Source organism: Hermetia illucens, chromosome 1 (assembly GCF_905115235.1).
Source record: "Hermetia illucens chromosome 1, iHerIll2.2.curated.20191125, whole genome shotgun sequence".
Classification (NCBI taxonomy): domain Eukaryota; kingdom Metazoa; phylum Arthropoda; class Insecta; order Diptera; family Stratiomyidae; genus Hermetia; species Hermetia illucens.
The window spans coordinates 219366849-219391089 of NC_051849.1; the positions used below are offsets into that span (position 1 = coordinate 219366849).

At 45.3% G+C, this 24241-nt stretch overlaps 2 protein-coding genes across 2 annotated transcripts in view; one reads left to right on the forward strand and one right to left on the reverse strand.

Moving 5' to 3' along the window:
• Positions 1 to 24241, forward strand: part of LOC119657302 (LIM/homeobox protein ttx-3) — a 340552-nt gene that overhangs the window by 93765 nt on the left and 222546 nt on the right. The gene's annotated exons all lie outside the window — the stretch shown is intronic.
• On the reverse strand, positions 2231 to 2604 carry LOC119647356. Its single transcript, XM_038048277.1, has 2 exons — positions 2593 to 2604; positions 2231 to 2539 (listed from the first exon to the last, which is right to left on the reverse strand). Exons 1-2 carry the CDS (start codon positions 2602 to 2604, stop codon positions 2231 to 2233), a joined length of 321 nt encoding a protein of 106 aa, XP_037904205.1.

Genomic DNA, 24241 nt, shown 5'->3' on the forward strand with positions numbered 1-24241 from the left:
ATTTTGAATGGATCTAACTGCACAATTTGAGTTTGACAGTTCAGTAGGAGTACAGTTAAGTGTGACAAGTGCATTGGTTTACATTTGTGTTTATGCAATCAAATAAACGCCTGAAGTTAGTGCCAAAATTCATGATACACCCGTTATATTATGATTGGGGTTCTAGTTAAGCCATGAAAGGTGTTTAGCGGCCAAATTGGAATTTATTTGGTACAGCAGATGATCGCAAACTGTTTCAATGGATATGAATGCGACTTCAATGGATTTAAAGTGGATAGGGTTGAGGTTGTAGTTCCACTAATTGTACTACCAGGTACGAGAGCGCCTTTGTAAGCTTTATGTTGGCACGAATTCGACGAAACTCGAGCAATTACTATAATCTACCGATTGCTCGTTAGAGCCACAGGTAGTGAACTTCGGCTTGTCTTCTGATGGTTAACATTCTGAATACCCTCACGGTTCAGGTAGTCCAATATCTCTTTGGAGTGTTAATGCGCTCAAACCTGCTAATAATTGGGCTATTGGTTTTGACCGTTTATCGAGTATAGATGCGAAACCTAGTTTTATTCTCTGCTTGCAACTTTTTAGTGCAGCCGAAATTCTCTTTTGTTTTAACGAGGATTTGGTGCGAAGTCTGCTTTCTTCATAAGGTGAGTGCTGGGGAAAAGATTTCAGAAGAATGGTGTTAATGACGTTAAAATCATTGCAGAAGAGGGGGGAGACTACCATTTAGGAAAGGGTTATACATACCTTAAATGTGGATTGAGTATGTTGCTGGTGGAAGCGTTAGATGGTGATCTGGTGCATGCATGGCGGGGCTATAGGGTTTCCTATATGATTAGGAGAGATCCCAAGACTCCACTACAGCGGTGTCTTCCTCGATAGTAACTTTGAGGTTGGGACTTTGATCTTACAGTGTGCAGACCACGTGTGGTAATATTTCTGCTAAGACAATGTTGAAATTTCAGAGCCGCAACTTTGGAAGTGGGACTTGAATTACTCGATGGGCCTCCCCACATTGTACAATTCGATGTAGGGATGAGCCGACTGGGGTGATTTTTCGTTGACGATAGTTCCTTTGATTATATTGAAGCGTTAACTCGATTTTCCATTGAGTAGTTCAATCATTCGCACACAACGAACCATTAGTTGTCGACCCTATAGTCCGAGCAAACAAATTTTCATTGGTTTTTTGAAATTCCTATTCCACCCCATTGTATTTTTGAGCAGCTATTAGTGAAAATACGCATGACTTAATGGTACAAGAGTTGAAAAATGATAAGATTACTACTCATTCTTCCAAAATAGCGAGCATAGTTAAATGTAAGTGCATATGGGCGGTCGTTTCTGTTAAGAGGCAAATATTTACTGACAGGCCTGCTTGGTAACTTTTCGCCAATTTTCTTAGCCTATTACTACTCGCCAGTAGACTATAGCTTGCCATCGAAGGCTACATCCAAGTAATCGAAGGTTGAACCAACCGCTAAAATCAGAAAATAGCAACTGAAAAATCCTTAGTTGGTTCTTACCGAAAGGAAAGGATGTGTAATAAGCAAACCGGGTAGGGATCCATCTTTGCAACTATATCATAAGAAAAAGAAAGAATATTTGTTCCATTTTCAGCAAAGAGAATTTTACGGCTTGCGGATACTGTATCTCGGGAACTAACTATTTACTTCTTAAGTGAGTAAGTACATGGTCGAGCCTTTACTGTTGCGTTATTCTCAGTTTTACATTGCCTTGCTTAGAACCATTCCATGACATTCACCAGATTTAATTTAAGTTTTGAACTTTTTAGTGAAGTTTGTACATAACGTGTCTAAAGCAACCCCTTATTCCCGAGCCTGACTAGCCTGGAAAGGATACAGACATGGAAGAGCGTGTTGACCAAACATTTTGACGGAACTTTTGAGTGAAGCTGCACTTAAGTGCTAGTGGACCAGCACGGTCAATTCTCACTGTTTGTTATCCTAGTTTTTTTTCCAACCTTGTAGAGCACAGTGCTCCTTCTCGCTCCTTCGATATCGACATGTGAACTTCTCAGAAGTCGTACGGGAAATGCCAGTCAATCATCAGACAACTTATCTGCCTATTTGTTGTGTCATGAATAGGAGCAGGTGAAGCCGCTTGGTGTCAGTTCCCATCTAATAAAAGATTCCCTGTCAACCGCACCAAATACACAGCAAAGCCTTCCTGACTGTCAATCCTGGCATGGCCATTACCATCATTGTCATTTGATGTTATGGTGAGTCTTGATCCAATTAGCCCAGTCACCATTCGCTGCAGAAATGGGCCGACTTTGTTGCATTTGAACAGTAATTCGCACATCGAAATTCGATCCAGGAGAGCTTATGAAATGAACTTTGCGTGGCCCATACGTTGAACTTTTTTCTGAATACAGCCTCATCCAAATGTTTAGTCCTTGAGCAACCGAAACACTATTTACATGATGTTTAGATTCGACGATTTTCACGACTTTATCGATATTTCTGACAATAGGACCAGACATTCCAAAGCGTTTCAGATCAAAATTGCCAAACTAGAATTAAAAAAACCAAAATTGCGTATAATTGGCTGTTACAGTATCTGTACCTTGAACTTCATTTCGAGTCTCCTAAGTGAGCACACAACTGACTACTTCCGGCACGACATAGAACCGTCGGAAAAGGAGCTTTGTTGAACCTAGACGCAAGCGATGAGACCTAGGCCCATTGTACATACTTTTACTGCACAGTTGCTAATCTTGCTGCTCTTCCAGAAGTAAGCTGTCTATGGATCAGCTGGTAGACATCAACTAAGCATTAAAGGTGACCAACCAGGCATTTCTCCTCTTGAGGTATTCGTCTTCTAGGTGGCATGTCCTATACTGGGAACCAAGTTTGACTCATTATGTCCGCATGCACACATACCGTTTATTCATAAAACTCTGCACTGGTATTGAAGATATCATCAGTTTTTAGGTAGGCTTAACTGAAAGACCTTGTAGTGACTAAATTAGAATGCGGTGGTCAGAAAGGTCATCCTGAGTGATCGGAGACGAGCAAGAGGGGAGAGCTATCCCAAGAACCTAAAAAGATTGCGGAAGTAACCGTGAAGGTTCCCTCGGTAATACTAAAGCTCCATCGAAGTGCTCCGTGCCTGCATGCCTCTGTGCTATCCAGGGTGGGGAATGTGGAAGAGGGGGGGCCCTTTGAACAATTCGACCCTCACGTAACATTATACCAAAATTTACGTGTCATTTCCGGTGCTCATTGGATCCTGAAAAATAAGCAAACGGGGCGCGGCTTATCGAAATACCAATTCAAAATGAAGAAAATGGCTTCACCGAGTGCGTACCACCATGAAACTCCGGATCCGAGTTCCGCGATTGAAAACGAGTATCCACGACGGATAATATCCTCGATCGATGTTTCCTTTACCTCAGATGCCTGTACATCCTCAAGTCATTCTATTGCAGGATGCCCCTTTCAAGAAGGCTTTTGCAGGGTTATGGAGGAAGAGGGAAGAAGTCCTCAAATTAAAGAGAGATTTAGTAAAAATTCAGAGCTTAGGGTTGGCTTGCAGAGATCTAATAACATTATAAACTAAGCCAAAATATAGCACGATAACCTTAACAATATAACACCGCTCGAAACTTGAGGATTGAAATGAGTCGAAATATTTGAGTAAAATGTAAACTCGTTTCATTACATTTCCTTTCACGCTGAGTGGAATTTAAACGCTCAAAACGAACTCATGAAAACAAAATGTGGTGGGCGTATTGCAAAATGCATTGCATTGCTTAGCCCGTACGACATATACCCTCGATTTTCCGATGAATGACTAAGAAATACCAAGTCCACACTAGCACTACATCCTCACACAAAATTTCATAAAACGACCCTTTCTATTTGGGACCCTCCCCAAATGTCACACTTGCTTCGACTGACAAGTAAAAAAATTACCGATAAAGGGCTTCTGTGTCAGCGATGACACACAGAATGGAGCGTCAACTCTTCAAGGGCCCTCGCAGTATGATTCACTACTATTCACATGAGCCGATTTAGATAGTCTCTAATTTCCAAACTGACTCGGAATTCCCAGGAAAACTCCACAATTGCCAATCGTCAAGCTAAGAACTTCCTTTCTGCTTACACTCAATGGATCCGGATCCTTTGGCTTCCTCTAGCTTTCTGCGAAATTCCTGCTTCCACACACATGAAAATTTCCAATCTTTCCCGGGCGTAAAACGCATGCATTTCCACGACAATTCCGGCGAGCTAATAATACTCTCAACAATTTGAATTTTTTTCAATTCTTAATCTTATGGACTTTTTCGTTTCGATTCTATTAGAACGTAAGGCACTTCAATTTCCCAAAAGTTAACCGCGTCCATTTTGTATGACCGTAACAAAACTCCATTTATCCTCCAATCTCCTATCCACCCAGGTACGAATCGCTTTTCACTCGCACTCTATCAAAGACGGAACCGATCTCTCCGTCCAGCTGATCTATGGTCCATTCTATCAGCCGGTCCCGGTCCCGCTAATGCTCATTCCCTGCACACGGCCTTAAACTTAAAAGTCCATTCCGGCCCAGGGAGAACAACAACTATGCACTGTTGTCTTGTAGTATGCGGCATGTCATTCCTCCCAACCACGATCAATCGCCTGCCTGCATCCGGTAATGTGCAATATGGGCACCCATTTAGAGAGGTGAGGCTTACCGAAATGTTATCAATAATTCGACACTTGCCAGCAGCGACCTTACATCAGCTAAGATGACGTTGCGCAGGTTACGTTAAGGAATCCAAGAAGAACGTTTGTCATCTCCTTCGTAAACTTGCAAATCTATCCCGAGATTGGATTCCCTTTAGAGCGGGAATCAGATGCCAATATGAAAGTGATTCACTTTGAGAGTTACTGGTTTAGATTGAGCGATTGAATGAGGTTTAATTTTACCTGAAGGTTTGTGCTGAGGCAACATCGGGATTTCAACCCGTCATGACCATAATGTGTTCTGCTTTTGTTTTTGCATATCAATTGATCGAAATGGGACACTCTAGTCGATCTCAAGAGGAATTTGCCAGCCTCTAGCATCATTACTATCTTATTGTGTCCCCCGATATGATTCCTCCCTTCTTCCCTATTCCTTCTTCCTTTTTCCTTCTTCCTAGAGTGTAAGTAATTACTAGTAAGCAACAATTAATAAAGATGAAAATGGTTAATTTTTACGAAACCGAGCAGTTAGGGGGGCTGAGGAGGACAAAGGCTATAAGATCATAATATGTTATTTGCCACTTTGGAAAGACCATCATTAGATAACCCAATAAATGATTCCTTTCGATATACCTAAGTAGCACTCACATGCCTTATCCAAACCGTTGAAAGCTTATAAGGGTCGTCCTCGTATCAAAGTATTTTCCGTTTGTTAATTTCGGAAATTCCTGGAATGTCCTTCTTCGATTAGATTCTATTAACCAATCCCATATTAAGGGATGATCTTGAGAGTGATCAAAAAGTGGGTGATTTGGCACTGGAATGGTTAATGGATAATGGATTAATTCCATGAATATTTCAAATCTTTGTAGATTATTCAACCGATTCAGTTTTCCGGCCAGCTTTAATCCCCGAAAACCAACCCTTACAAAAAGTTTTTAGGACTGTCCAGATATACAGTCTGTCAAGTAAGAGCGTGGCCGTGTTAATTTATAAAAAAATTTATTTGATGAAACTTTCATATTCATATATTCATTGTACACATTACAAACAATGATGCAATTCGGTCAATAATGTGTCCAGTCACCACCGGCGTCGATAATTGCCTGGCATCTCCGAGGTATGCTTTCTACTAATTTGACGGCGTATTCTAGTGGCAAGGATCTCCAGATCCGACGAATTTCGTAAGACAACTGCTTCTTCTCTGCGATTGCCCAGCTCTGGCTCGAGTCAGGCTGCGGACACTGGGTAAACCATTCTTTGGGGACCTCAGCGAAATTTCTACCTGCAGGGTCGGAGAGCTGCTTTCCTCCGTGATTGCTACGGGCTGGCTCTGAAGATCCGAGCCGGCTGGACTCTGCTTCCCTGTTCCTATAACACCAGTCACGGTCTTAGGAGTTTGTGGCATCAAAACGGCGCACTAAAGCGCTAATTGGGCTCCTCGAAGCGGCCACTGATACCTACCTACCCTACCTGCTTGAAAGTGTATGTGCGTCTTCCACGAAGCTTCTGTTTAATATATGCCCACACATTTTCAATAGGGTTTGCATCGGGCGACTGCGACGGCCAATCCAATGTAACGATGCCAGATTGAGTCTTCCACTGAGTACAGACCTTGCTGCGGTGTTTATGATCGTTGTCCTCATGCAGAATCCAATCTTCATTTCTTGTGATGAACCATCGTTTGGCAGATGGCAGTAAAGCCTTTTTGTAGATTTTTATCATTTTCTCGGCATTTAGGTTGCCAGTAAAGAGGTGCAAAGTGCCGAATCCCTGCTTTGAGAAGCAGCCCCAAAGATGCACCTTTATTCCATGTTTTACGGTCCGCTGAACAAGCCTATTGGTGGAAGTTGTCCACGGTCGCGTGAAGACAGAACGTGCCCATATAGAACATGCATCAGTAAAAATGACATTTTCAAAATCTCTTATCAATATTCTCATGCACCCAAGCGAGTCGCTTTGACACATGTTTTTCAGTCAACAGAGGCTTCGTCATTGTGTTGCGCCATTTCAGATCATGAGTACAAAGATGGGTTCGGATAGTTTCGTAGGATATATCTAAAGCTTTTGCCATTAATTTTGCTTGTCCCTGCCGCAGTGTTAAAGCAGGATTCCGCGAAAACAGATTCACTATTCTTTTTTCATCTTTTTTGTTCACTTTTCCTATCGAGCCATGTTCTGGTAAATCATCGACATTTTTAGTCACTTTATATCGCTGTATCCACTTCTGTACAAATGCCTTCGACTTTCTCATATATTTAGCAGCCGCTGATTGCGACATTTTGGGACCTTTCGGGTGGATGCAAAGGAACACAGTCTCGTAACGCGACGCGTACTTAGCACTCATTGCGTTTAACGTGATTCTCTTTCAAAAGATCAACGAGAACTGAATCTTTGTTGACAATGCATCAAGGACAAAGCTTCCCTCTATCGGCTTGCGAAGGAATTAGAGCGAAATTTTCCATTACCTGTCGGTGAAGTCGATCATGCTCTTACTTGACAGACTGTAAATAGTAAAAGTGTGGGACTTCTCGATATTGACGTGTTCTACGCCCCAACTACTTGCCTGAAGCCGCATATACTTGGGATAATTATGCCAGATTGCTTTTGTCTGTACTTCACCCTCTTGTGCAGAGTGGGCGACTTCACCTCATGCAGTTCCACGCAAATTTCATTTTCGATTCCTTTAATTTCAAAATTTTTTTTTTCGTTTTTCAAATATCACTCGATGTGATGACTTTCAGGATTAGATTACATCCCTTAATTGGTTCGTCCGCCTGAATTCCTATCACTAGGAGAAATTTCTAAAACTTCCCCCAGAATATCTCAATAGACGCATCCAACTCAGGATTCTTCTGAAACTTTATATGAAGTTCATGGTCCGAAATATTAAGGTAATAATTATCCATATTTGATTTCCCATCGACATTTCAATGAGAATTTATCCGTGGCAGACGACCGAAAATAGGATTTTCGTGGGCTTTCCCTCCGCGTATTCGGGGCCAGATCACCTTTGCAGATATCAAAGTCCCCAATAACGTTTCGGGGAAAAAAAAATAAAATGAAATGGAGAAAAATTAAGAGCAGAAAAGAAAAGAAATAACAACTCATATCATTAAACCAATTAGCTCATGTTTTCAGTCATATGCGAGCATATGCCCCCTTAATTACGGCGGTCTGGTATCTTTAGATGCCAAGCAACTTGAGATGGATACACCTACGTGCGATCTTATTTATGTGAATTTGAAGTCGTCTAGCTTGGAGCGGGCAAAGGGAGGGTGGGAGGGAGGATTCGGCACATCATCAGCCCCATCAGCATCGCCAACAACAGCAACAACAATTGCAACAACAATGGCAACAGCAACGACAATAATGACGCGACAACGAAGACGACGTTGAAGATGACGGGTTTCATGAGAATCGTCTTTTATTCTCCTTTTGCTTAATTAATTTCGTTGTCAATTTTAATTAAAATAATTGTGTTGTCGATGAAATATTGAAGTTAATTAACTAAAAGGTGGATTTTTTCGTTCTCTCAGGCTAGTCGGAGATGAAAAGTAATAAACATGTCCGTTGGTTTAGTAGCTAATTAGCGGTTATTTGGCGTTTGCTGGCTGACTTCTGACTGGATCCGGCCAAGGCTGAAGAAGTTGAGTTGGAACCTGGGGCAATGGATATGATGTTTCTATACTTTTGGTACTGGTAACGTGTGACCAGGGGGGTAACTCAGATGAAGACATTAAAAATTTCGCTAAGGCCATCTCTAAGTAACGTAACTTCTGCAATTGCCTCTTTCTTCGGGACTGAAGTCTTGTGGTACTCCTTTGAGATCTTCTTCCCACGGAACTACATATTCACCAGTTAGTAAGTTTCAATGGTTCTGTAGAATAACCTGACTATCAGCGTGCTGTGACTACTTTCTGGAATCCGTCAGAAGTTCATGATTTGTGGTCGGTGCACATCCCCATTTTGGGGTTGTAACCCTATACACCTCACCAAAAAAATGCCGGGAGGAGGACATAAATATCCTTCCTAGCAAAGCTTAAAGTAAGCGAAACATCAATCAACATCAAGATTGTGAAGGGTACATTGGTATATCGGCCATCCCTACAAAGGAAATATGGATTTCAATGGGACCTTTCCGAAGGACCTTCGTAAAGCAATGAGTTTTCGGAGGCTCAACCAGCACCTCGGCTTCACACAGCCGTCAAAAGCAACAAGTGATACCAAATAAACGGTTTTTCTAATTGTGGTCAACCTCCTCTTTGCATCCTCACAAGAAGTAGAGACTTCATCGGAGTTGCCTGCACCTCCAGGCAAGTCTTTTTCATAGATATAACTACGAAGTACCTCAGTTAGAATGCCGGAACTGTCCACCTACCGCACTTGACGCTCGAACTTAATTCTTGGCGGCACAATCAAAGAAAATACCGTGAGATCCCATAGCCCAACGAATAAACCAAACTGCGCTTACGAACCCAGGATGGAATGCGTCAAACAAAGTAACCCTGCACCCTCAATCCCTCATAGACAAAACGCTGTGGAGGTTGACGTACTCAAAGCTTTCGAGCATTCGCTCTTTCTAAAGTGTCGAACACCAACTGAAAGACTTCCCCTGTTACGCCATCGTTTCTGGTTCAACGTAATGCGCGTTCCCTCTTTTCTGGTCTTACCAGGAAGCCTACAGATTTGTACTGTTCTACGTCATGGAATGCTAAACCGACCCACCCGTTGGGCACCCTAGGAAAGTGGGTTTTATTACATATCATAGCCAGTAGTGCATTCCTGCATCAACACATCCACCGGTAACTGGCATATAAGCCGACTCAGCTCAGTGTTCGAGATTTTCTCAGGCTCGAGTGCACGGATAACAGAGCTGAGCCAGGTGTTAACGAAGGGTTGGAGCTTTTGAGCAACAGCGGTGGTCACTTTCCATATGTTATTCCCAAATTAAAGTACAGAGAGAACATTGGCGCGAGAAAACCTTAACTTGTTGTTGGGGTTGAGGTATCACTAGATCAGTGCTCTTAATGTGTCTGGCGATATCAACTTTGGCGCCACCCAACAAGACTAAACACAGAAGGAGCAAATCAAGTATCTGGTGGGCATGGAATGTCATTGCGTATTCAGGAGGTAAGGACAAATAGCTAACTGGCCCGTAATCCTTTGTAGTTCATGTCCTCTGTGCTGGTATGTTGGTGCCACCTAGATGGTTCTCTAGTGTATGCTTTCCCATCCCATGTGACAACTGTGCAATGTGAATTGTTATGATACATATTCTCACGTGCTCGCAAACACGTGGTCGAACATCAGTGCACTGCAGTACATACAGGACACTAACACCAGAGTTAATACGCGAATTTTTTCTCGCGCAAGTACTGGAGAAGGTCGAACAAGTGCAAGGATTTTTTCCCACCATACAATTTCAAACAATGCGTCGGGAGATGAATTTCCTGTTGGCAGAAAGAATGCTACCAAGAAAGACAGATTGATAGACATCCTTCATGCTTCTGTCCTTTAATGCTGCTAGGAAAGGTGCGGGGACCAGTCAGATCGTTTCTCTTCAGTAGGGCTCTGTTTCTCTCTCCTTCCAAATTCATTTGGCCAGTTGGCCGTTCCGAAGCTCGTGCGTATTACATTCGCCGCCAGTCAGTTTACTACGGTCCTCAATTCACCTCCATGTCCGAATGGCTAGCATTCCAACAAAAGTCTAGATATTCTGTTACAAGCAGTTGATCCGACCTGTCATAATTTTCGGCTCCATCCTCTCCTCTCCTTATCAGATGGAGAAGCTACGCCTCAAGGAACAGCAGTGGCTTAAGGAAAGGCAGATCCTCCATCATTATATCAATGATGATATTACGAAGTATATATTCAACAAGATCCTCTACGAAACCTCCCAAACACGTCCCATCCAGAGCATTCTGGCCGAGTATGTAATCAAATTCCTTCCCTCTCTAATCCCTTACCCATCGTTATCCTTACCCTCCCGTCTCTCCTCGACCTTATTTTAGAACTACCAACAATATCGGATGAAGGTTTTCGTTAGCCTTCCTCCAGGTACCCATTCATCTCTAAACAACAACAGTGAACATTTTGTAGGTTAAGTTCCATAGTTTTAACCTTAGATAAAGTTAGCTGCCAAAGTTCCTGTTAGATTAAACATCTTTTAAATTGTCATGTCCATATTTATTAATATGGCCAAATGGTTCTTGATGACAACCACGTGGATTTTGCCCGACGAGTTGTCAGCGCTCGATCCACTATCGCTGCCTTGTCTAAAAACTGAAAACGTAGCGGCAGTGGATAAGTTACACATTCAGGGGGGCGGCAATTGCATTGCTGGCTATGCCATGTAGTACAATCCACCCTCCCAAGATTGCCAACGAGTGGTTAGTCCCAAGAACACTTGGCGCAGAAGAGTAGAGAAGAAGTGTGCACGTCTCGAAAAATCCTGGGAAGTTGGAGCGCATTTTATTTCGGATGGGTAGTTTTTGAGGATGGGTCCGTTGAAAAAAGCATCATTTTGGACCTTTTCCCTTCCCGCTTTTCCAGCAAATGTCAAAACTAAGACTATATTCTAAGAATACTAATCGAGATCTTTCATTTGGTACACCATATATTTATCTTCGGTGGAAAAAAATTTACATCACCCCTTAAAGTCACCGTAGAAATATGTAAATTAACACATGAGTGGGCGTTCACAGTTCCTCCGTTTCACTAAATTTCGTGTCAATCGGTATAGCCGTTTCTGAGAAAAGTGCGTGTGACAGACAGACAGTCGGGCTCAGGCTGCAATACAAGGAGGCAAATGCTGCGCAGTAATAACCCTCGATTTTAAAAATGCATTCAGTACTGCAAAATGGAAAAAATTCATCGAGCACTCGTCAAACTGCCTTGATACATTGATCAAAAAGATGAAGTCGTGAAACCTTCAAATCACCATACAGCGTATCAACAAACCGTTATTTCGGCCTTCCTTTCCGGCGTACCGTCGTGAATTCTCGTTAGTGCGAATGTGACCATACCATCGAAGACGCCACTAGTCCAACGCAACATCTTTGTTTTAATTACCGCGAGACGCCGTTCATTGTCTTTTATAGTCGGCCAACACACAGAACCATCGAGGGCGACAGGGCGGATGACATTGCGGTAAGTTTTAGATGAGACGTGCGGTAATGAGTAGAGCAATTTCATAACACAGTTTTCCATTGGCTGATAGCATTGACCCGAGATATTTAAATCGCGCAGCTTTCACCAGGTCACTGTCATTGACAGTTGCATGGGGATCGGTAATCAAAAAATTCAGTTTTATTCAAATTTAATTTGAGACTGCGTTACATAGACTAGCAAACTCATTTGCACCGAAGAGTAGAGCACTTTTGATGGCAACACACCAGGGTAGGTAGGTATCAGTGGCCTCTCCGAGGAGCACAATCAATGCTGTGATGCGTGTTTTTGATGCCACAAACTCCTAAGCCCATAACTGCTGTTATAAGAGCAGGAAGGCAGAGCCCAGTCGACTCAGATCCTCAGACCCAACCCATAGCATTCACAGCAGCTCTCCCACCCTGGAACTATAAATCTCTGTGGGGTCCCCAAAGAATGATTTACCCAGTCTCCGAAGCCTGACTCTAGCTAGAGCTGACCAATCGCAGAGGAAGTGCCTGAGGTCACCCCCCCCCCTCCATGCAGCTACGGCAATGTGGATTGTAGGGCCGAGTCTGAGCCAGTGCCCAGTGCAGACTGCCGTAATCTCGGTTGCATTTGAACGCGTCTGGCGCAGGAACTCTCCTAATCGGGTTATAAGCGGGCCAAATCCTTCTTTACTTGGCATCTGAGGCCCGCGGCTGCAAAAAAGTGCGAATAGATTCCGCCCTTGGCAGACGTCAGCGAGACAATGACTGTACCCGACGAAGGACTACCAAGAACAGCGCCCCGCCTGACCAATCCGTCAGCCGCTCATTCTTCTCTATGTTTCTATGACCGGTAAATCATAGTAACTTTAAGCGTGCCTTCCAGACTGTTGAGCCATTTTCTGCACTGCCCCATCAGAATGGAGGATATCGTCGCTGAGTACCAGGCATTAATGGCCGCTTGGGTGTCGATCAGAGTGGCTATGTTACGCTTGGGGCTCCGATCATGCTCCAGCCATCGATTGACTTTTAATATCTCCAGTATTTCCGCTTGGAATACATTTACAAAACCTGGGAGACCATACGACTCGGATGCACGCGGCGACTCCACCCTCTTTGAAGAATACTGTATCATAACCTTACCACACGCCACCGGTGTCCCACTCTGTGCTAGTCGGAAAGTTCACAGCAAAGTTTCTGGTGAAGTTCAGCTTGCGTGTGACATAATCCGTGGGGAAAGCCCAGATTTCCCGAGGTACTTCATCCAGGATGTTACTGCGTCCGTTGGGCTTCGCTGTCCAGCGGTTTTTTGAATCCTATTAAGCTTCGTTCTATTGTACTTTTTGCTTAAAGTCTGCCACCATACAACCGAGCCGTACGTTAGGACCCACATCAATATTCTCAGCAATGGCAGACGATCATCAACTGGTGCTCCGCTCGAACCGATGTCAGCGCCTCTCCTGTTTTGCACATCCAGAGGATAACTACTAAATCTATCGCTGATCGTGATGTTGTCGATCTGATTAAATGTATGTTACCGATCGGTTGAAATCCTACTGATCTTTTACCAAGCTCTATACTCGAACAATGTGCTACCAATGACCAGGTTCAAACCTCTTACCATCGTCGTTACGTTCCATCGTCAATAAGCGTTCGCCTATTCCAAAAATCGATCATAAACCGTTGTCGCACTCAAAGGTCGTATATCCTTTGTAATTCGCGACCCATTCAAGAATAAGAAGGCCGACGAGTTCATTGACATGCTAGCCAAACTTCCTACAGCGAATAAATACTAAATGCAGAAGGCCATTGTTCTCCATCAAACCACTGATACTGAGAAAAACAAACCGTACAACGTGCCCACTAATCCCTAGCTAGGTGGTATGAAGCTATTGCAATTCTGAACAAAAATCAATGGTCTCGCGAACAAACGAATCGCTGATGAAACGTGGCTACTTCAGCAGAAACTACCGCTTCCTGAAAATGAGCAAAATCTGCTAAGAATGCTCAAGACGCTCAAGATCTACAAAGCGCATCAAACGAGATCCTCAATAACGTCATTGGCCAAACGTCATGGCACTGGATGCCAAGCCAATTTTTCGCAAGTCTGATGAAAAGGCTGGTGCTCCCGAAGTCTTCATAATTCACCTAAGATTCAACTGACAGCTACGCAATTTGGAAGCACCGTATGTCAACAGCGCAGTCACACAAGAGCAAGGTTAGGGGCAACAAGAAATTTGACACGCGTACCCGTAAGCGCCTATGTTTTCTCCGGAAGTACCTGTAAAACAATTTTGGGGTGAGATGAAGGACGAGTTCCTCCGTACCGTCTTTAGGTAGACGTCAACCTCAGTAAGATTAATTTTATTTGCAGCATGTGAAACGCCAACCGTCCCCTACGGCTTTGTGATGCCTGACGTCCCTTATCCAATATTAAGAGCAGAGTTGCCGGTTAAACAAAGTCTTTTGGCTGACGTTAGGGACACCTATTCGCCCTATGTGTGCGGAAGAAGATAGCTACAGCAACATTCCGCTCAGTTTCTTCCATTAAAGGCTCATTAGACTACATAAAACAATTCAGAGGGACCTAAAAAACACGATATAACCAGCTCTGGCCCTCTGGTTTTTAACTAACAATCCTACTGCTACAAAGCAGCAGATTGGTCTCCTTCCATGTTCGACGAAGAAGGTATAGCGGGGCTTTCTTCCAGTCGGTGAACAAAGCCATGGTACACCGTAGAGATAACTATTCTACAATCGTTCCCTTATTGCCTGCCCTATCACTCACGGCTTCCGATTTTCTCAGATCGGAGACCTGCTATCTACGCGCCTCAGAACAACCTTTTCAATATCTGATCTCCGCAAAAGCTTTTATCAGGTTAGGTATAATATATACGTTTACCTTTAACCCCTTGGTGAGGTATAGCGCGTTGTCACTTTTTTTTCAGAGAACTAGCCTGGAACCGTTTGACACATTACTTCGGGCTAGCCCTCCCGCTCTCCCGGCTTTGGGAGCCTTGAAGTCAGGGAATTCCTTTCACCAACGGGACGGGAGGGGAGGAAGGGAGTTGTTAGTTCAGGGAACCCCTTACCGTCCGATCCCTCTGCCGGTCGAGTTCAATCTTCTTCGTAGTAAGAAGAGCCCGAACATAATGCGCAATACGATTCCAGCTGCCAGCGCTCTTCAGCATCTCTCTGACAATGTTGTCTGGAGAGAGCTCCCCTGTGTCTGCATAAAGCTGCTGGCGGAGGCCGTCCCACCTCTCGCAAGAGAAAAAGGTGTGTTCAGCGTCATCCGCCACTCTATTGCAGAACACATAATCAGGAGATAGCGCCTTCCCAACCCTGTGCAGGTAAGACTGAAAACCTCCATGCCCAATCAATCTCGCCGTGCTTTCTGTTCAACCAATTTGTCGATGAGCCGCACAGTCCACTTGCCCCTTGGCTCATTTTGCCAAGAAAGTTGCCACTCGTTAAGAGTGCGTTGACGTTCTTCACGGGCAACCACTTCTCTTAAGTTTTCGCTCTTACGGCGATAGATAGCTTTGCGCTCCTTGGCAAGGAGGGCTACTGGGATCACTCCCGCAATCACCAACACAGCCGGTTCGGAGACGGTGCGATAAGCAGACGCCACTCGCAAAGCTCCCCGCCTCTGCACTTGAGCGAGGCGTTTACGATGCACCTCCTTGTCAAGGGCATCAGCCCATACCTCCGTACCATAGAGAAGGAGGGACTGCGTTGCTCCAATGAGGAGACGTCTCCTAGTTGATATAGGGCCCCCGACATTCGCCATTAGCCGACTCAAGGCCGCGACTACTACTGCAGCCCTGTCCGCGGCTGCTTTGATTTGCTCGAAGAAGCTCATCTTCGAGTCGAGCATTAAACCAATGTATTTAATCGCTGGTTTTGACTCTATAGTCAACTCGCCGATCGATATGGGACGCAAGGTCGGAATTCTCCTTCTGGTCAGGATGACTACTTCCGTTTTTTCTAGCGCAAGGTTGAAACCGTGAGCAGTCATCCATCCGCTTACCCGTCGCATCGATATGCGAAGTCTGCTTTGCGCCTGTTCAACAGTGCGTCCAGTAACAAGTGCCGCAACGTCGTCTGCATAGCCGACCAGGCGCGACTCTTCAGGTATATCGAGCCTAAGCAGACTATCGTAGGAAGCGTTCCAGAGGTCCGGCCCTAGGATGGATCCCTACGCTACTCCCGACGTGAGTTCCATCCTCCTCTGACCCTCTAGCGTCTCATAGAACAGGGAGCGGTCTTTCAGATAATCCCTCAATATCCGCAAGAGATAGCTTGGCACGTGAAAGGAGTTCTCTAGTGTGCCAAGCATATCTGTCCATCTTATGGAATTGAATGCATTTCTGACATCAAGCGTTATGAGGAGCACTATCCGTCGAGATCGGCGGCTGTGTGCCCCGGCTCGATTAAACGCATCTACGACCTCCATAACAGCATCCACTGTAGATTTCCCTGTTCTAAACCCGAACTGCCTTGCGGATAAGTCCCCGGCAGCACGGATCGCTTCAGCGAGTCTACCCCTGATGAGCTTCTCGAGCACTTTTCCAGTCGTGTCAAGCATACACAGCGGTCGGTATGCAGACGGGAGCTCCGTGTCTCCTTTACCCTTACTGATCAACGCGAGTCTGGCCACTTTCCAGCGACAAGGAAAAATGCCCTCCTTCAAGCACGTGTTGAACACTTCAAGCAGCAATTCTGGCCGCTGGTGGAACACCAGTTTGTAAACTTCCGGCGGGATGCTATCAGGACCTGGCGCCTTCCTGTTTTTCATAGTGAGAACCGCTTCTTTGAGTTCTCCCATTTTGAAAAGGGGGCAATCCACGACGCTTTCCGCGCTATTTACATCAATCCGTACAGGGTGTCTGGGGAACAATGCCCGCACAATGCGGTCCATCTGGTCGGTGCCTCCGCAGAGCCCCGATTTTGCGAGTGACAAGCTTATAGCCAAGTCCCCACGGGTCATCATTCACCTCATTAACAAGATTTTGCCAGCCGCGAGCTTTGCTTTTATTTATAGCGCTGCGGAGTCTCCTTTTTACTGATCTATATTGTGCCTTTATGGCACATGCCTCCTCGTTGGCGTACAAACGTTGTGCCAAACGGCGGAGCTTATGACACTCCTTCCGTAGGTCGGCAATTTCCGCCGTCTACCAGTACGTAGAAGGCTTGTCGCGCCTGGGGCCTGTCCGGGGCATGGAAGCCTCACACGCCGTCGTTATCAGATTCATCACTGAATTTACGACGGTGTCAGCTGCGACACCACCATCCGCCGGAATGCCCCCCAGCGCGGCCCTACCTGCTCCAAGAGCTTCGACGAACCTTCCGATTTTCACCTTCGCGACATTCCACACGCAGGGGGAACGTCGTGTTGGTGCTCGCCGGCAAGTAGCGTCAAACACTTCGAACGCAATGTACTGATGATCACTTGCCGAGAAGTCTTCTAGGACTCGCCATCCGTCCACCGATGATGCCAGAGATTCCGACGCAAAAGTGATGTCGGGAATGCTTCCTTTACAACCTGGGCGCCGAAACGTTGGCGTGGATCCGGTGTTTAAAATTACGAGCCCGGTTCTCGCCGCCATTTCCAGAATCCGTTTCCCTCTGGAGTCTGATTGAGGCATGCCCTATTCAAGAGCCCTGGCATTAAAATCACCGCCAACCAGGATTCGTCTCTCCGTGCTCGAAACGGCGTCCTCCAGAGCATCAAGCCGGCACTGAAAGTCCGGAATCGACTCATTCGGCGTCAGGTAAACGCTAAAAAACGTTATCCCTAAACACCGCATCCAGACAAATCCGCCCCCCCGGCCTTCGGCAAGAACACGAAGTCGAACGTCGTCCTGAACCCAGATGGCAGCGGTGCCCGATAGGTCGAGATACCATGAGGACGGGTCCTTGTTTCGGTATTGCTAGCTAATCAGCACTAGATTAGTATTTACTTCCGCAGCGAACTGTGCTAGCAACTGGTGAGCGGTTGCACTCCGGTGCATGTTAATTTGCAAAATGCGGATCATGGCGTTCGCATCCTAGCCCTCTCCAATTCCGCCCTGAAGATCGGACACCGTCCCGAGCCCGCAGTGTGTGCGACGCTTTCGCCAGACGCGCCACGATCCCTGCAGAGAACACAACTTTCGCTTTCCTTGCAAGTCTTCGCTTGATAACCCGCTTGGCCGCATCTCCGACATGCTGTCCTCCTGTCCGGACCCTTGCAAGCTGCTGACGTGTGTCCATAGTCCAGACACCTCTAGCACTTGGTGGGGACTATCCGCATTCGTACCCTGCATACTAGCCATCCGATTTTGATTCTCCCGCTGTTAAGGAGTTTCCTCGCATATTGCTCGGGGACATCCACCACGGCAAGTTTTTAGCCTCGAGCATTTACAGAGGTAATATCTACCCGGGCATTGGTTACCTCTGGGCATTCATGCTTTAGCGCCTCCTCTACTTCGACCTTTTCTGTGAGGCAGTCAAGATTTCGTATTTCTAGAGAGCACATGGGTTCTAGGCTGGAAATAAGAGCCTTCTCCCCCAATAGCCCCTTGACCGCTTCGCAGAACGTGCTCTTGCTGGTCGTCTTTGGGCCCACTTCGACGAGAACTCCACCACTCCTCGTTTTCCGTATCGAAGACACCTCTGCTCCGTTCTCCTCGGGTTTCATCCTGTAACGGATTTCACTAAGGACTTCCGCAAATGTCTTGCCTTCCGTCAGCTTAATGAGCAGAGCCGACAGTCTAGTTTTTCTTCGTTTCCTCATTTTTTCCGCTACTGGCTTTGGGTTGGCAGCCTCCTTGTTTTTGGACAGACGTGTCTCTGACGACGGAGTCCGTTGGTTCTTTTTATCCTTTTTCGCCTTCTTTTTATGTGCCTTGGAGACTACTTCGACAAAGTCTCCTTCAGGCACGTCGTCCTCTTTCCGCTTTTTCCCCTGTTCACTTTGCAGAAGGCTATCTGCAGTGCGTTTGACGCAAGCAGCATTCTCAGCGGGGAGTGCGACTGTTTCTGCTCTACAATCGTCTTCCGCTGCTCTCCACGTGCGTCTATAAAAGGAAATGCGATCCAGTAGTTCCTCCAGTTCCATCGGCCCGTTTTTGACGCCTTTGCTGACGTTTCTCTGAAGGAACGTTGCCGACCGCATACGTTTCACCACTGCTGCGCACTTTCTGATGAGCCTTTCCTCTTCGGCTCTAGCGAGGACAGTCGAATGCACTTCCACTCGATTTGTGTCCAAATCCATCTGCTCAGGACTAACGTTTCTCACTGAGCTTACATTTCCAAAACGGGGGCACTGCAAGGAAATGGAGTTCCCATCTCCGCACGGTAAGTCGCGCCACTTGATGAGGCTTCCTCTTTGTTTGGGCGCCCCGGTGTCTCATCGAGTATATCAGCCCTCGTTGCCTCTTTCACTGATCGCTGCGGTGAACGACGCATTTTTGTGCTCCGCCCAAACGCATCCAGCTCTTCCTCCTTGTCTGTTGTTTCGTCGTTTTTTTTTTATAATTTTCAGAATATTCTCCATGAAAAAGGTACCAGCGCGTTATCACTTGCGGTTACCTGAAATGCGCTCCAGCTTCCCCCATGACTTTCCAAGCCGCTCGTATTCCTCTACTGCTATGCGCCAAGTGTCCTTAAGGCAATCACTCGTCGGCCGTCTTGAGCGAGTGGTATGATTAGTGTTCTTCATGGGCTACTAGCATCTGAACCACCTGCTAAAACCTATCAATATCAAGAAACTATGTCACCGGATAAACAAGTTAGGGTACTTGCCTTATGTTATGTCATATTGCAGGAGATATGTCACTGTCGAAAGGCCCAAAATCGTTCTGCCGAAACGCTACCTTCTACTTAGCGATACTTGGCCTCAACTAATAGAGATTCATCATTATCATGCTATCGTGCCGCCTAATTTAAGACCGACTGTGCAACCCCAATTGTTTGGATCCTTTTAAGATCTGTCACGATTTTAAGACCACTGAGAATAGTGAGTGAATTATAGGTCATCCTACGTAACCAGTAAATTATTATTCGTGCGTTGTGACCGCTCCTAGCTCCTTAAAATGGCCCATGATATTACGCTTAAATCCTCTCTCCTAATTAAAAAATTTCTGGGAAAAATCAACCTTCCTGGAACTAAAAGTCAAATATCGGAACCACATCCAAACCCCCTAAACCTATAATAGCCAAAATAAATCGTCCATTACCGACTTATCCCTATCCAAACTCCATTCTATCCTCACTCTCTATATTGCACCTTTTGATTACAGATAGCCTTAATTACTTATTTCACTCATTGTCTTACATCACAACCTGCCTGGCCCCTCGACAGCTCCTTTCACTTCTACTCACCAAAATATTCAACCCCGTAATTATTTTCGTATAACTTCGGCCAAAAAATAATGATTCGTTGTTCCTTTGCGCCCAACAGCCTCAACATTCACCCACATCCCCCTTCATATCGCTCACTCACTTTCTTCGTCCTTGGGATTCAATATCATCCCCGCCACTTCCAACCACTTAACATTCGTCGTCCACCCATTATTTCATTTCGCCTGCTACCTAGGCCGATGAGGAGTAGACGCAAACGGGGGTGGTTATGCAACTACTAACAAATTACACGAAACGGGGAGCACCTCAATGGAACATGCAGGCACGTCTACGAGGATATGTTGGCCCAGCATAGTCGGTCTGCGAAGGAGAGACATATCGTGCATAGTACTCGCAGAATGTGGTGTCAATGGGAGGGGAAGTCTGATAAAAGGGAAACAAACCACCTAGACACGAATTTAATTCCATTATTACGTTTTAGAACTCACCTGAGGGGTGAATTGATTAACAGGCTTCGTGTTCTGCTGCTCGCTGGCTATAGGGGGGCTCGAAGAGCAGGGACAGACCAGGGGAGCGAGAGTCGAGTAGTGGCGATGAAAAGTTCGCCTTGTCGTTCTTGTGCCTTCCGCCTCATCGACCCCACAGAGGCTGCCTCCCTTTCATTCATCGTCTGCAGGGAATGACCACTGCCGTACTCTGAGCTAGCGAAGACGAGGACACCCAAGGGGTGACTGGACGTCGGAGGAACAGGAAGGAAGCGGGTCGTAATTTATTTTAATTGTGTTTTTCTACTTTTGCTGAAATGATTTGCTTCAAATGTGTGTACATATGTATATGCATGTGGATGGGGCGGGTGTCGAGTGGTTCAGGCGGGCACGACTTCCGTCTGAGCCCTCTGACCGGATTCGATGTTTCCACTCTTCCGACCTCTCCACTATCCCTATCACTGGCAAGCTCATATACACTGGGCGAGAGAGCAGTGCTATAATTGCAATTTCTCGACAAGATCCTAATGAAGGGAATTGTTGATTACACTCTTGACTAACCCTGGGGTGGGAGAGAGGGTGGTCGACTGCGCTAGTTGAATGGGATGTGGGTGATACAGCCAATATCGAAGAAGATGTATGGGCGAACAGGGGCTTCATTATTCTTTTGTTGAGAAGCAGATGGGGAGGTGGAAGGGGCACTAAGGATTTTTTTCGGCTTAAGCTGATAGGGAACCGGAAGAGGGTGGAGAGGTGGTGTTGATACCAAAAACAGCAAGTAACAACATAAGCAACAACACCAACAATGAATGGAAATAACAAGCAGTAGTGAATGAGCCATTCCTAATTGGCTCCTAAGTCAATGGGACTATAAAATGGAGGACTGTTAAGCCATCGTTAGGAAGATGAAAGATAAGAATTTAAAAATGGAAGAGGGCGAAAGGATGGAACGGAACATGAAGCTAACGAGGATAGTATAATGGTTGTTATGGTTCACGTACATTGAGCGCATCAATTAGTCAGGTTGTAATCTTCTATTAATTCATTTTGTCATAGTTGACGATGCCTTCTTGTTTCAATGTCCGGGAGTGTCCTCTTTCGATATTTATTATTCTTTTAACATGGCTTTATTGGGCTGGTCCCTAGTGTTTATTTGAGAGATCCTTCTTCAGTTTCTGCTAGCTATTAAGTTTTTTGTGGTATGGGGTTGATTGGTGTTCGCATTTACTCTTCTACCTGTTAAGGGGTCCTTTTGTTGAGTTGTCATTTTAACTTGATTTTTTTAGCCGTATCTGTCGAGCGCTGAATCATCTCTCAGAATGTGGGCAAATAAAGACAGACCGCGTAAGTGAATGAGTTGTCAGAAACCAATCCAGTGTGAGAACTCGGAGTAGCTCTCTCAAAAGGACCTTTTTTTTCTTCCAACTTTCCTGTTACAGACCAGTGTCCTTGAAAGTAATTATAGACGTCATAGCTAGCATCGCCTACTCATTGTTATTGTTCAACTGCGGAGGGGTTATAAAATTTCTGGTAACGATTAGGACATCTAATCTGTCACTCGAGTTTCAGTGGCTTCACCACTGCAGGTTGGTGAACGGGGCTGAGCTCACTTTGATTGATGTCTTCCCCCGGAGCGGATATCATTACGTGGCCTGTTGTTGGGTCAAGATTGATTTTCCTTCGATGTTGACGGCCATAGCGTATGGTTTACGACGATTGATGGACATTGTGATACCAGTTTTTATATGTTTTTCGGTTCTACTGGTTCTCCCGATATGAGTCCTGGTGTGACCCTTGCAGCAGTTTCTCCTAACAGTCATTGCGTATGGAGACTTGGCTTTCTGTCGGCAGGTTGTTGAATTCGAAAATTCACCTGTCATCATATCGACTTCCTTTGACTACGTACATATAATTCCTCGTTGTTGGATCGTGAGTCAAAAAAATCGCCTGGGAGATATAATGGGTAGCCATACACCATCCCTGTCCCAGTTGCACCCAGGTCTTGCCTAGTAACGCGGCAAATTATGATTCCTTCTTGCCTAACTTCGATCATACCATTCGCTACAGTATGATCCCCTGCAATCTAGATGTTGGTGGTGCGGGTCAGTCTTTTGAATACCTCAAATAACCTCGATTCAAATTGCCTCCTTTGACTTGACGTAATCAAAAGTAGTGACGCTAAATCTAGAAAATTGTGACCACTATGATAGATTTTCAACTGGGAAGTGGTGCTTCCTCCAGCCAGGATGAGAAACGGTCCCCCATGATCAAGCAGTAGCGTTGCGGCTTGCAATAAGGCAATATGGTCAAATCTGGATACACAGGCTCGAGTCTGGATGATGGTGATACGAAGTTTCCGATTGGCGTGGTCACATGACCAGTCCACAATTTGTACAATCATTTTTCACAGACGGCCAAACCTACCTCGATATTACCAACGAAAGGGTGGTGTTTGTTTCAGCATGTGACAGGTGGTGCACCCTACTGAAAATGGGTCTCATGAATCGATGAACAACGTAGGGCTAGGTGGTCCAGTAGACGCGTTATACCACAGCCACACACTATTGACACTTGGAACTTGAGTGGTGGTAAGCATTGACTACTTCGAGGGAGGAGAGCCTAAAATTAGTGGCTTGAAGACGATGAACCCCCTTGCTTCATCATTATGACAAAAGAGTTTTGTTGCTAAATACATAGGACCACGTACACTCTTTATTTACGCTCAACCACAGTGGGCCTTTTCGGTAAGAAATCCAGTGGTTCCCAGCTATATGTAGTTAACCTACTGTTGGAGGACTCCTCCAATCGCAAAGGCTGATGCATAGCAGAATTTGACCACATGCGTCGATTTTAGGTCAGTAAACCTGATCAAATGCTTTTTGGAAAGCTCCAAACCTAGGATGGATTTTCAAGTCGAGTTGATTGGTGAGTTTGCTTTGATTTTGCGCTGGACAATCTCTGGGTATGAACTTCCTGTAAAGAATATAACATACGCAACAAATCTGTGAACAACTTCATGTAGATTGGCTGCGGACGTGGCGGGATTATCTTGACCCTTGTTGGCTAAGGATGTGTTCCTTCCTTTGAGAGCAGACATCCTAAGAAACTGACCTCTTTCATCAATCCAAACTCCATTAACCGTTGAAACAGAGTTATATGGTGGTTAGCGTGCTCTTCAAGTGACGATGGAGCTGCCAATATGTCATTGACTGCAGGTTTACCAGAAATCCAACACTCTCAAAATTGTGCCGCTAAATAACTGGAACATTCGCGCTGCCTTTCGTAGGCCGAATGTCATAAAGGAGAACTCGCTTACGCGGAATTATGGGGGGTGACAGCTTTTGTATGACTTCTTCAGCTACCGCTATTTAGTCTGGTCTATTGTTAAATAATAAGGTTTCCGCAGAGCGATTGAGCTAAATTTTTGATCCGTCAAACTGAGTATTTATTAACCCAGGTCCTCTTATTGAGCTACCCCACGATCCCTACTTATTGTTTTGTCAGGCATCATATGTAAGGGTGCAGCCCAAAGACTGTTTGATGAATGCCTTAATCCCAACTGGATTATGGTCGT